The 14,723-nt window shown below is 37.3% G+C and overlaps 1 protein-coding gene across 1 annotated transcript in view; it reads right to left on the reverse strand.

Annotated features, from left to right (window-relative positions):
- Positions 1–281: 281 nt before the first annotated feature.
- Positions 282–14,723, reverse strand: part of Gfral (GDNF family receptor alpha like) — a 42,540-nt gene continuing 28,098 nt past the window's right edge. The window contains exons 6-8 of the mRNA XM_020153243.2: positions 2,298–2,393; positions 2,142–2,214; positions 282–431 (exon numbers count right to left, since the gene is read on the reverse strand). Coding sequence (XP_020008832.2) covers positions 359–431; positions 2,142–2,214; positions 2,298–2,393 — 242 coding nt within the window. The 3' untranslated portion in view covers positions 282–358. The remainder of the gene's footprint in view (positions 432–2,141; positions 2,215–2,297; positions 2,394–14,723) is intronic.

Genomic DNA, 14,723 nt, shown 5'->3' on the forward strand with positions numbered 1-14,723 from the left:
AGAAAAAAGCCCTGCTAACTACAATATTGTATGATGGTGAAAGCGGTTAACATTGTAAGCATTCATGCCATGTAAAGCAAAGGAGGCTTTGTATAACCTCTTAGCCTTACAGGAAACTTTAATTCTCTACTCATCTTGTATTATAAAAGGTACAACTACATCCATTTTCTTAAATAGTTTATTAAGAAAGGCAAATATAAGATCATTAAACCATATTACTGTAACTCATGTTATATTTAATGACCCAATATCGTGAAATAATTCTTAATAGTTTCCTTTTTAATGATGGATGTAGTAGTCTGTTGACTGACTACAGACACTTGCTTTGAAGAAAGTGATTGTTAATGATCCATTGCTCTTAGTGAACGATGACTGCTCCAGGTATTTGGATTGCTGGAGGATTTCTTTCTTCACTCAATAGCCTGGAGATTCTACACAAAAGTGAAAACAAAAGTTAACAACAGGCCATATTAAGTATTTAACAAGTGTATTTGCATGTGGTTATATTTCACTTGGAGCAAAATATAATCAAGTTCTGAATATATTCTAAGATCTTGTATAGGGTTTCACTGTGATTTCCAAATACGCATTTGTAAAGGTCTTTTCTTTTCTCAAATATTTAAATTTTTAATTGTTTCTTTGCAAACTTAGTTTCATTTAGTAGGACCATGAAACACAGTAAAAAAGTCTTGGTCTTTACTAAAGGTAGATACTCACATGAATTAGGTGTGACCACGGCGTAGGTGAACACTGCCTGAAATTCATGGAGGCCAGTATTTATCTCTACATGTGTGATGCCCCAGGTTTTATTGTGGATGTTTCTGGTTTTTTCTGATGTTGCAATAATGAAATTTGCTTTGCCAATTACCTAATCCTTGTCTGAAACTTTCAGGTTACACACCACAATCAATTTTAAATCATATGGAAAGTAACTTGTAATTAAATGTAATGTGCTTAAGAGTGCAAATAATTTGCTTTAAAATACATATTAAAATCAAGATTTTTGTCTACACTAGTAACACTATCACTGTCATTCAGAAAGGAATTTCCTTCCCTTTCTGAGCAGACAAGAAAGAGGTGACATTACAGCTGACACACAGGGAGTTATGTACAGCCTGCACACTATTTATCTGTGACACAACATCACTGGTAAAAACACACAGGCCCCTGTGGCAGACGTGATGTATGCAGCTGTGAAGATCAAGAACCATTAATGTAAAAGTCTTGCTGGGCCAGAAAACTGTTTGTGTTTCTCCAAAACAATGTATCTGTCATGGGATATCTAGGCAAGTGGAGTAACAGAAAAGTGTTCTCAAATACTTGAACCAAATAAAGGAAAGTTTAATCAATTCCAAATGCAAGTCTTCTCCTTTAGAAATGGACATTTTTTAGTCTTCAAACTGTGCGTTGGAACCCATGAAACATCTTCTCATGCAAATACAAATTTTAAGACCCTGGAAAAGAACAGTTTGTTTTGGTTCTGGTTTCGGTAAGCATCAAATTAAATGTTTAGGTGGGTTGGAAACAATAAGTGTATATATGTTCTTTAGCTCTGCTGCATTTAAAAATAAAAACATTTGAATGTCTCTTGGGTACAGAATACACCCATCATGGATGTATTTGGTCACACACCTCCCACCTCAGGTTTTCATATCCACGCTGTTGTCAAGGCCTGCAAGTCTTAGATTTCTTAGGTTGGTTCTGCAGGAGCAGTGTGTACACTCATTGTGACCTGACCTAGTCAGTTTTCATTTGTAGGAATCAGATGTCATGACAGAAGAAGAATTCCACTGACTCTGCTACTATTGAAGCCCAGACTTACTGACTAACATAATTTATGTGTGTGCAGAGATGTAAATATATGTACACACACAGACATTTCTCGATTGATATTTAAATATTAGGCTATTTTAAAAATTAAAAGCGAGTACACACTATATTATATCTGTTTGTCAATACTAACACATTTTAAATCTCAGAAATTTAGAAATGCAAACATTGATCCAAGTGAAAGTGCTGTGTGCTTGCTGGGACATTCTTGAGTTCCAGCAATGAACACAAACCAGAAAAAGGATTAGGAAAGAGTAAATTAATGTCAGGCAGTGGTAATGTCTTCCTGCAGGTGGGTTCTATTCAGTTACCTAAGGCTGAGCATAACCAAGAAAAGGATTCCACAGGTGACTGCCATGCCCAGGATAGCATAGATGACTTCTCCTAGGAAAAAAAGATTCAAAGTTGACTGGATTTCCAGAGGGAAGAGATAATTAAAATATTATAAAGAACAATTTTTAACTGACCACTGAACGGGGAAGGAAATCCAGCTAGAGTAAGCTCCTTTTCATGCTCTCCTTTATATAGTGCCATGCCTTTGACATCAGAAAGAGTTGGATAATCTGAAAGAGAAATAATAAAAATGAGATGAAAGCATTTTAATACCCTATATTATTTTTATCACACAGGTTGTAATTTGCTTTCTATTACATTAAAAGACAGCAATTATTTACATGACACTATTGTTTTTCCTTCATTGTTGTGCTGGCTGGGGGTACATTGTGGCATTTACACAGGTTATTACAATGTATCAAATGGATCTTAGTTGAATTCTCCCTTCATCATTCTCCTTTATCCCCCTCCCCCATTTCCTGGAGTAGTTGCAACAGGTTTCATTGTTGCATTTACAAACATGTGTGCACACTATCTGCACCATATTCACCCTCCCACACCTTTCCCCACCACCTCCCGGCTCCCACTGCTGCCAGCCCTCCCTCCTGGCCAGGACTTGTTCTGCCCTCCTGTTCTCCAATTCTGTAGAAGAAAACAGATAAAATGAAAAGCATGATATTTTAGTCTATTTGAGATAAAGGTAGACACTATTTTAATACATAAGATTTATGTGAAAGTACAGTTTGTTTCCTTCTTTTGATCAGATAATTTCTTTCAAGCAACTTTTTTTTTGTAAACCATGATTAGTGAAAAAGATTACATTTTATAAGATAACTTATTGTGCTTAATATACAGACTGGAAAAACAAAAATCAGTTACTTTAGGCTACTCATCCGGGTATTGAAAAAAATTCCTTCTTTGCAGGAGTGATTGTGTTTCAATGTGTTTTTAAGGATATCCCATTTCCTAAGTTCCCCTGTACAAATGACTTGCCCTAAAGGAGAGTCCCTAAACCAAACACTCGGAGTGCCCCTCTGCTCACACACTGTTAATACCTGGTTTTGTTTACTTCTGTTGTCCTATGTCCATGGGCTCCCAGCTAAACCTTCAGTTTCCACTGTTGATACCGATTTTTTTAACCTCCCCAAAGGGCTCCTACTAGCCCCTCTCAAGCCCTCATCTTATCGACCATCTCTGTGAGAAATGCACTCCTACTAGTCATCATTAATCTTGTAAGTCAGAAAAGCAAACTTCATAGTGGCCATATTTTAAAGAAGAATCTTTCCTCGTGGTGATAGGCCCTATTCTCTGGCTTTGTCTGCTTTAAAGACAAGACGATACCATCATAAAAATGAATTGGTAGATCTATTTTATTTGATAACCACAAAATGAAATCACCCTTAGTTTCGACTCAATTCAACATCAAATATGAATGTGAAACATAACCAATGGTCCAATAACCACAGTTTTGAGGCATTAAAAAAGTAGAAAAATTCTCCTCTTGAGAAAGTTTTTCTGTATGTTACAGATATTTCATCCACTTGGGACCTGGAAATCTAAATAGGAGTAGATAGTTGTTTACAGAAGTGAGGTTATTAGAGAGAAGGACAACTACTGACAATATGCTCTAAGTGGGGAGATGAGAATTTCCAATGGTTTCACTTTTTTTTCTTTTGTATACATAACTGTTCTAAGTAATTGTGACTCACCTAGAAAAATTTAGAAAGAATCAACTCAGTCACTAGATTTCAGTCATGTGGAACTCATTAATGAAGTCATAATAGATCAAAGACAGAAGTGCTGAGCAAGTGATCCAGTGAAAGTGTAAATGTGTCCAGCAGTCACTCTATAATCCAACACATTGCACCCTAGGAGGAAGCTGAGTCTTAGAGCTGTGAGTACACTGAGGGTCTCTTGGCTACTGAAGTGTATTGAAGATTCTCCCTACCTGTTATAAATAATGAAATTTATAGTTTTATAGCCATGAAATTAACTGATAACTAACCTCAGCCCCATGCCAGCTGCTGTATTTATAGATAAACACTGTTACTGACATGTTTATTTTAACCTATGCCAGAGAGGAAATAAACCTACTATGAACTGCCTAATGGAATCCCTGTACATTTGATGTGAGATCAAAGTGAATCTCAACTTTGCATCAAGAACAAACTTGATGTACTCTCCCACAATGAGCTGCAGTGATGGGATTATTTCTATTTTTTCTTTCAGAAATCTTATACAATGATTGCTGATGGAGACTTAAATTTTTTTCTACAATTTACATGAAATGATAAATGCCTTTAAAAAGGCATGGTAGCTGAGATGCCAAACAAAAATTTTAAAATGATATCAGAATATTTGAAGTATGAATATTTGAAACAGAAGTTAAACATATCACAGAATTTGTAAACCTTCATTTATTTTAATTAAAACATAACTTAGAAGAGTCAACTGGGGCTGTGGTGGGGGGATCCTGCCTATACCTAAAATGAGTTTGATGGAGCAGTAATTTTTACTTTGAATTGTAAGCACTATGGAGGCTGTGATCAAGAAGGCAATGTATAATGAAGATGGAGTAATTTACACTATATGCTTTATAACTTTCATATGCAGAGGCTCTTAGCATGCAAATGTTATCAATGAAAAGTTTGTGAGGGACAGTACTGTTGATCATCCAAATACATTTCCGGTATCTTCATTTGAAATTGAATAATTCATTACTCCTTTGAGGACATGTAGGGCTTACCTGGTTACTTACATTATGTTTTCACAGTCTGACCAAAAACACCAGAGAGAAAAAATTAGGAAAAAGTTAAAGAAAATCACACACTTTGGAAAGTCTTCATAACCATTTGGAATGATGGCATGATCTAGAAAATTTTATTGGACTTCAAAATGGAGAAACGTAGATCATTGCAGGAGTTTTCTTGTCTGCATATGAATTTACAAAACTGTAGGGGAAAGCTGAGGTTGAAAGTAGAAATTGTTAGCTACGTGGGAAGCTGAGATCAGGAGGGTAACAGTTCAAGGCCAACCAGCCAGGGCATTTGAGAGACCTCATTTCAACCTGTAGTAGTAGAGTCTGGAGACACACATCTGTCATCCTAAACTATGTGGGAGGTTAAGATTGGGAAGATCATGGTTCCAGGCCAGCCTGGGAACAAAGTTTGTAAGACTCCATCTCAACAGAAAAAAATTAGGTGTGGTGCCTGACACCTATCATCCCAGCTATAGTGTAAAGCATAAAATAGGAGGATCAGAGGATGACCTGGGCAAAAAGTAAGACCCTATCTCCAAAATAACCATGCAAAGGGCTGGGGGCACTACTCAAAAGGTAGAACACCTGCCTTGCAAGCACAAAGCCCTGAGTTCAAATCCCAGTACCACCAAAAAACTAAAAACCTTAGCCAGGAGCTAGTGGCTCACGCCTGTAATCCTAGTTACTAAGGAGGCAGAGATTAGGAGGATCGGTGTTGGAAGCCAGACCAGGAAAATAGTTTTACGAGACTCTATCTCAAAAAAAACCATCACAAGATGGGGTGGCTCAATCTGTAAGCCCTGAGTTCAAACCTCAGCACCACAGAAAAGTAAAAACTTTATCATTCATTCTCCTTAGTGAACAACCTTCTGAGAAGAGACATTGTGTCTATCCAATTTACAATATAATTAGGCTGTCACAATATCACGTCCATGAAATTATGCAATGGCCAAAAAGTACGTTTTATCACCCTCCACATTTGAAATCACACATCTGTGGAGTATATAATTATACAATATACTTTCTTGTTTTTAACTGACATTAGTTAAGGGTCCTAACCTAAATGACACATCCTTCATCATTTCTAAAACTGGAAACTCATCATCCCTGCTGTGATGCATAGGCTTATTCAGTCAATAAAACATTGTTAATCAATTAATTTTCCCAGAAATTAATTCCAGTCAAATCTGCTTGCTGACAGACAAAGCAAAAGCATCTGGATTAGAAACATCTAACAAAATAATGAACTTGAGAATTTCTTTCAGCCTGTTTTACATCATAAAAATTAGACTAGAGATACATATTTGTAAAGTTGTTTTGATGATGAAAACTAATACGAAACTGCCATTGGGATGACAGAGAATTTGAGGACTTCCCTGAGAAGGAAAGGAAAGGGAAAACATGGACAAAACACATGCTATAATTGCTGGTTGTTTTTCTCCATCCCTCTCCCCACTCTTTCCTCTCTCTCTTCCTTCTCTTTTCTTTATCCCTCAAGAAGTACAGTGATCATCAACTCAAAGTGGATTAAGAACCTTAATATCAGACCCCAAACCTTGCAGTTAGTACAGGAAAGAACACGGAAGACCCTGAAAACAATAGGTATAGGCATAGACTTCCTAAGTAGAACTCCAGCAGCCCAGCAACTAAGAGAAAGGATGGACAAATGGGACTACATGAAATTAAAAAGCTTCTGCTCAACAAAAGAAATGGTCTCTAAACTGAAGAGACCACCCACAGACTGGAAGAAAATATTCACTGGCTACACATCAGACAAAGGACTAATACCCAGAATATACAGGGAGCTCAAAAAACTAAACACCCCCCAAATCAATGAACCAATGAAGAAATGGGCAACTGAACTTTTTCAAAGTAAGAAATCCAAATGGCCAAAAAACACATGAAAGAATGCTCACCATTCCCAGCCATAAAGGAAATGCAAATCAAAACTAAGATTCCACTTGACTCCTATTAGAATTGCTATCATCAACACCACCACCAATAACAAATATTGGTGAGGATGCAAGGAAGACGAACCCTTATACACTGCTGGTGGGAATGTAAGCTAGTACAACCACTCTGGAAAACAATATGGAGGCTTCTTAAACATAGAACTGCCATATGATCCAGCAATCCCACTCCTAGGGATATACCCAAAGGATGTGAGTCAGGTTACAACAAAGGCACCTGCACACCCATGTTTATTGCAGCGCTATTCACAACAGCCAAGATGCCTCACAACTGACAAATGGACCACAAAAATGTAGTACTTATACACAATGGAATTTTATTCAGCCACAAAGAATGAAATTTTGACATTCGCAACTAAATGAATGGAACTGGAGAACATCATCTTAAGCGAAGTTAGCTGGGCTCAGAAGGCCAAAAATTGCATGTTCTTCCTCATATGTGGATTATAGACCTAAAACAAATGCAGTAATATTATTGGACATGGCTCACACATTAAGAGGAGAATGCACACAGGAGGAATAGGGAAAGGGAAGGAAATCTAAAACTTGAATGTGGTGATGTGCTCAGTGCAGAGGAGCTAATAAAGTAATCTTAAACTGACAGAGGCCACTATGGGAAGGTGACTGGGAAGTAGTGAAGAGGTCTGGTAGAGATGAACCAATGTGGGTTGCAATGCACAAGTGCATGGAAGCAATGCTAGGAATCTCTCTGTATATCTATCCTTATCTCAAACTAGCAAAAACGCTATGTCTTTCTTATCTCTTATGTTTTCTCTTCAATAAAATTGGAGAAGAAGAGGGTAGAACAGATTCTGAATGGAAGCAAGAGATGGAGGTATGGGGGGGAAGTGGCCAAACAATATACACATATATGAATAAATATAAAATCAATTAAAAAAAGAAGTATAGTGAGCACTTGCCACCGACAGACACTGCAGAAAGAAGGTGATGGTACCTGTGTACTTTTTCAATAATGTGTACACCAGGTTTGCTGCCTTTGAAGCCACCATCCAACAACAAATTAAAGATGAAGAGACAGAGACCCTCCTGATCCTGCTACTCTCCTCCATTTTTCAGTAATGCATTATCCATCTTAAGAGAATTCACAGTACCTCATTACAGTGTCCATCCAATAGCTCCCCTTGTGACCATTGTTCATTAGCCAAATGTCTTGAAAGCCTTGTCTATACAACTGTCTACTTCCTCACTATTTTTTCATGGGACAACAATTCCAATCACAAATCCACTGAAATTATTTACTTTTTCTTTATTGGCTCCTCTTGTTATCCCCAGTATCTAAATGCCAGAGAAATACAAAAAATCATCCCCATCCTTCTCCTTTAAAAGATTTCTTTATTAAGAGATCTAACAATCTCACCAAGTGGCTTTAAGCAAAATACTGATTTCTATCCAGCTGCCTTCTTAGTCTTTGTCTGCATGTCACACAGCTACTTCAAATTTAATATGTCTCAAACCAAATTCATCTTTTCTCTTACAAAACTAATTTTTCTCGCCTCAGTAGGTGATCAACTCATTCAATATCATTCAGGTAATCTGGAAATAATCCTGAATTTTCCCTTTCCCTCAGTTACATGCTACATTTCTCAATAAATGATGTTGATTCTCCCTGAATCTTAATTCTATTCCACTCCATTGCCATGTCCACTGAGCTCGCTAAAGCCATCATCATACTCCATCAGAACTACTTCAATGAACAATCCCAATTTTCCTAATTTACTTCAATCACATTCAGCTCCTATCATCTTCTTTTTTCACCCTCCACCACTGGTCCTCACCAGATAGTTCCTCTTTTACATTCATGTCATTTATTTTAGGTACAGATTTTGCATATGAGAGAAAACACAATATTTGTCTTCCTGAGCCTGACTTATTTCATTTAACTTGCTGGTTTCCAAATACATCCCCTTTCCTGGAAACGACATGATTTCATTCTTTACGGCTGAATAATACTCGTTGTGTTTGTGTACTACATTTTCTTTATCTACTCATTGGCTGATGGCACCTAGGCTGATTCCATAGCTTGGTTACTGCAAATAAGCATAGGTATGCAGGTTGTACACTGACTTATATTCCTTCAGATATATATACATGCCCAGGAGTGGTACAGGAGGATTACATGAAAGTTCTACTTTTAGTCTTTTGTGGAACCTTCCTACTGGCTTCCATAGTGACTGCATCAGTGTACATCCCTTCTATTCCCTGATCCTTAGCAGCAGTAGTTGTTTGTTTTCTTGAACTCTTAGCTGTCTCAAATAGACAGTAATCAGAGTGATCTCTTTAAAAAAAATCAAATGGTGTACCATCCTTTTAAATGGCTTTTCACTGAACTGAAGATTCCATGTGATCTAAGCCCTGTGGCTCCAGTATACTTACTCATCTGCCCATTTTATTCCAGCCAGTAAGAAGCTTCTTCCTTTCCTCCCTACCTCTGTTCCTTCTTCCCTTTCTCTTTTCCAATTTATCAAACACAGTTTCTTTTCTTTCTTTTTTTGGGGTGGGGGAGTGGTACTGTGGTTTTGAACTTGGGGTCTTGCACTTGCCAAGCAGGTATCCTGCACCTGGAGCTAGGCCCTCAGCCTTGTTTTTCTTAGATTTTTGGGGGGATGGGGTCTTGTGTTTATGCCCAGAACAGCCTGACTTTCTGAACCAGATGTCTCCTCTTTTATGAGGTGTCCACCCAAACATCACTTCCTTAGAAAGATCTTCCCAGGCTATTTTACTGAATGAAGTAGAACCCATTATTATTGTCAGTTTCAGAAACCTGATTTCAGAAGGGCACAGTAGAGTCAAAGATTTTAGAAAGAGACAGCATTTTCTAAATGACTTCCCATGAAATACTAATTCTGTATACTACTTGTACACATTGAGCAAATAAAAATTGCCATGAGAAAATGACTTTATAAAATTCTTTGTAAGACAATATTTGTATGCATTTTTTTGCTGCAAGTATTTCTCAGTTTTTAAATATAACAAATTGGAACCCATTACCTAAAATTAATTTTCTCCAGGGGATACATCTGTAAATTCATGAGAAAAAATCTTGGTAAACATGGGCATATGTGATTAGTAGACAGGCATTTATAATTTGGCAAATATAAGATGCTCATCGAGCATTTCTTTTAACTAGTTAGTTGAAGATCACAGAACATCACACTGATATATCCTTGGTCCATGAGTATAAATACTAACTTACAATCCATACCTAAGCACACACAGGAGCAACCACCTGCAACCACACTGATTTTTGTTCTTTATCCCTTGGAGCTAAGCAAATCTTTCAAAGCTTTGGTTTGGGAGGATGCCTGTCCTCCCAAAGCTACTTCTATTGCCCCTTATGGACATTGGTGGAATGTAACATTAATCACATTTTTGCTGCTAGTTAATTTGCCATCCTTCAGTTTCTCAGCCCATTCTCATGGGATGTAGAGAACTTAGAATCTCCTCTATACTTGGAAGATCTATTCCAGCAGAAGGACAAGGAGATCTTGGATCATGTCATTTCCTAGTCCTGTCAGTGTTCACAGAAGTGTGTGACAGAAACTGCCATATATGGACTCAAGTAAAGACTGCTTAGTTAAGTAATCATATTGACAAGGGATATGAAGAATTCATCTAGTCTGGTCTTGAGGATGGTTTGGTGAGTTAGATCTAACTAGGATGCTACAGTAGAAATTTAGATAAACCTAAAAACAGCTAAGTACAGGAGAAAGTGTAAAGATATATTTAAAACAAAGCTATTTTGTTGAAAAGAAGAATGACACAGAAAATCATAGTACGCAAGAGTTAGAATAAAATAAGGAATAAAAACCAGCTCAGCCTAATCCAATCATTGAGACTGTATACCCATCTTTATTTTTTAATTTCTTAATTTTTACTAACATATCTTAATTGTTCAAAGGGGTTTTATTGTGATATTTGAAGCATACAAGTAATGTACTTTGATCAAATTCACACCCTCCATGACTCTTTCTTATCCCACCTACCCCGGTATTAAAGCAACTGTAATGTAATGGATTTCACTATTCTGTTTTCATGTGCTTTCATCTTAAGCACAATAACTAATGCAAAAGTAATTGTTAAAACCAAATAAGAGAGTACATGAAGGGAGTGTTACAGTTTCAGGCAAAAATAAATGCTTAATAAATGTTATCTTCATTAAATACTATATGATTCAGTCTTATTTGATATGGAAAATGAAGAGGGCTAAATAAAAAATTCATTTTAGGTTCTTGAGATGACATGATGTTTTAGAAAGGTCTTAGAGGGAAGATCAAGGAATAAAAGAGAAAATACAGTCTGTCCCCCAACTCTTCCACCTGGCTCTGCAGGGGTAAAAAAATGACTGTGAAATCAAAGTACTAGATTACAATCTTGTGCTTCTGCTGGATGCCCAAGGCTTGGACAGTTGACCTCCAAGCCTCATGCTTTTCATATGTAGAGAAAATTATGATAAATTATACCATTTTACACAAGTTTTCACTGTAAAGAAATACATATTCACCATCTAGTTCCCTGTGAGTTAGGGGACCACGTTCAGTGAGAAGTGCATGATTACTGCTTTGACTTTGACTTATATTAGTAAAAAATTATATGAGCAGAAATGGTGCATATTTCATTCAAGAAGCTTAAGGGTGATTCTGTTGGTTGTTTTTGTCTCTTTGCTGAAGGAATTGCTTATCTAAACAGTGGCTAGCCTTGAACCTGGGTCTAGAAATGAGAAATGTAGCCTCCTGCTTACATGCGGCCTGACTTAGAAAAACCTTTTTAAGCACAAGGACCTAGGTTTAATTCTAAGCACTGAAATAAATTATTTTTGTTTTTGTTAAGACACTGACATTTGCTTTTATGTTACTGTACAATCTAACAAAGCTGACTAATTCAGTGGTAATTATATGCCACAAATAAAAATTGTCAGCAGGTGGTAGGTGCTTAGTAAATACTAGCTCTTTTTTCTCTTCTCATGTATCTGTCAATTGAGTTGTAACTGGAGAGAGAAGAAAAAAGTGAAACATTTGTGTTAGCTTTCCATCATTGTGACAAAATAGCTGAGAAAGTAAACTTTAAAGGAGGAAAGAATTATTTTGGCTCAAGGTTTTGGAGGTTTCAGTCCACAGGTGCTTGGCCCTATCACTTTGGACTTGTGGGAGAGAAGGTGTGGGAGAGGGAGAGGGAGTCAGGTGAGAGAGAAGGGTGGGGGAAGGGTCCCAATATGCCCTTCAAGGTTATGTCCCCAGTAACTTGATTTCCTGTTACTAGGCCCCATCTCCTAGTTGCCATCATCTCTGAACAATACCACAGGCTGGTACTGTGTGCTTTTAGCACATGGCCCTTGGAGGACAGTTAAGATCCAAGCTATAACAAATTTTAAAGAATCATGCAAAAGGAGGAGAGTGAGCATGTAGAAAGGTGGGGAGAGCCACGAAAAGCATTTCTATTGTCAAATTGGAATACCTTTTCCTCCCTTTCTGAAACACCGAGGGGGGATATAAATTCATGCAGTCTCTCTTCACTTATCATGTGTCAGTGTTGACTTCAGGTTCACTCATTCTTGAACATAAGTGTGAGATTTAGTATCATAATTTCTACTGGGATTTAAATTATATTTCAATCAATTAGGACCACATTTATTGATATCCATGAATATCTTCAGGTTGCATTACAAGATGCGAGCCCGTTTGTAAATATGTTTTGTCACTTTACATAAACCCACAAAGATATAATGAGAATTAGAAATAAGTAGGCTATTAGTAATTACAGGCAGTAGAATTAGAGGGAGCAGAATAGCATAACTGAAGGAGATCAGACCTTGGCTTCCAGCCATAGATTTAAGACCCTGTGTGCTAAATGTTTAGCTTGCACTGATTTTTTTTTAAAGTCTTCTGTGCTCATTTCCTACTGTACTAAATTAAGATAATAATAGTTACAGGCAAATTATGAGAAAGATTTGTAAGTTCTACCACTGCAGTCTTTGATCCCATAGGTCAAGGGATAAGTGAAGATAAAGTAGGAACATTCATACTATTTAAAAAGTCTCTCCAGACACTCTCAAATGTACAGTCAGGATGGAGAACCATTGGTACAGAGTGTAAAACAACTGGTTCAAAAGTGAAAGAGAGAAATCAGATTTTAAACCTCATTATGGCAGACCAATGAAATTGAAGTTCTGAATCTGAGAAAGGAGGTAGGAGAGGGAGAGGGACAGGGACAAGTTAGGATACATGTTTACTAGACAGGTCTTTAAAAACATGCAGTTGGAGGAGAATATAGAAATGGTAATTGCTAAATTGGTTTTATCAATCAAATAAAGATATTTTAGGGGAACCACTAAGGCTTTGAAAGTTCCTTTCTGGAACTAAGAAGTAGTGAAGAGGTCTGCAAGAAATGAACCAATGTGATTTGTAATACACAAGTGCATGGAAGCAACGCTAGGAGTCTCTCAGTATAGCTATCTTTATCTCAAGCTAGCAAAAATGCTATGTCTTTCTTAAAAGTTCCTTTCTAGTTAGCTATCTGGCAGTATGAAAAGAACAAAAACACTTATGAGCAACAATATTTCCATTGTAAGGTAGGAGGGCTGGAATGGAAATTTGGACCAAGGAACAGTGACAGAAATTGAATGGGGTGAGTCAGTCGTGTAGAAGTGTTGGAAGTAGCTATTAGGGTTGTAGACATATGCTTAGTGTGCATTTTTAAGGTAATAACTACCATATGCAGTTTAAACAAAATACCATTGTAAAGTTTAGACTGTCTGTTACACTAAGAGAAGTGAGTGAATAGAGATGCAGTTACTTAATCATGACTGCCCTGGATTCTTTAAACACCACTGGCAGAATCGCCTTCTGCAGACCCTGGTGATCCATAACAGAGTACCACAAAGGCGAGACATCCCTGCGAACTGGTCTATGTGGTCTGTCACCTTTCAGAGGGCCTGCATCCCAACTAAAGCAACTAATGAGCTCTGAGCACTTTTTGCAACTGAGTTGTTTTGAAAGAACGTATCATGTGCTCACGAGGAGTGTTTGGTCATATAACTCAGGAGCATGCCAAGTGGGACATCAGCCCCAGAATTACAACAAACGCAAAGCATATTGGTGGTTGTGAAAATTTAGGCAGCCTGAGCGACAACCAAAGGAAACCATTGTACCCTAAAGCAGAAGAGGTAGAAAGGAAAGAAGCAAAGAATAATCTCAATGACAGAGCCACAATGTCAAGACATGTGCCAAGAAGCAACTTTCATCCAGTCTGCATTATTTTCTCTAGTTTGAAGATGAATTTGTTCACTGAGATGTATACCACATGCCCTAAATATATGCTTCAAAAGAGTAACGAGTGAGAAGGATATAAATCATTTTACAGATTTTTGTAGTTTACTAGATACGTGATCCCAGGGCATTGGTGCAGCATTAGATTGAGAGAATATTTACTAGTGTTTGCAATGTTGTAGGGGATTTTCATGGACCCATGAAAAGAACTCTAACAGATTTGAAAAATCTGACACGAATGGAAGGAGAACTGCAAATCGGTACTTGTTGCTTACTTACCTCATCAAAGGGACTTTATTAGAGTAGCAAGTATTCTTTTTTTTCCTAAGGAGCCCCTTTTGAGATGATACCCCAGCATATAGGTGCCAGGGCAGTAACTATTAAATGCCACATATGGTGTTTTATGGGAATCCATCTGATGCTATTACATTGTTGTCAGAAGAAGAGTTGGAAAACACACATGCTCATAATAAATGATTTTTATGACTTCACATACACAATCATGATGCACAAGAAGTATAAAGGAAACACTGCTTATTTTATGCATCT

Source organism: Castor canadensis, chromosome 8, assembly GCF_047511655.1.
Source record: "Castor canadensis chromosome 8, mCasCan1.hap1v2, whole genome shotgun sequence".
Classification (NCBI taxonomy): domain Eukaryota; kingdom Metazoa; phylum Chordata; class Mammalia; order Rodentia; family Castoridae; genus Castor; species Castor canadensis.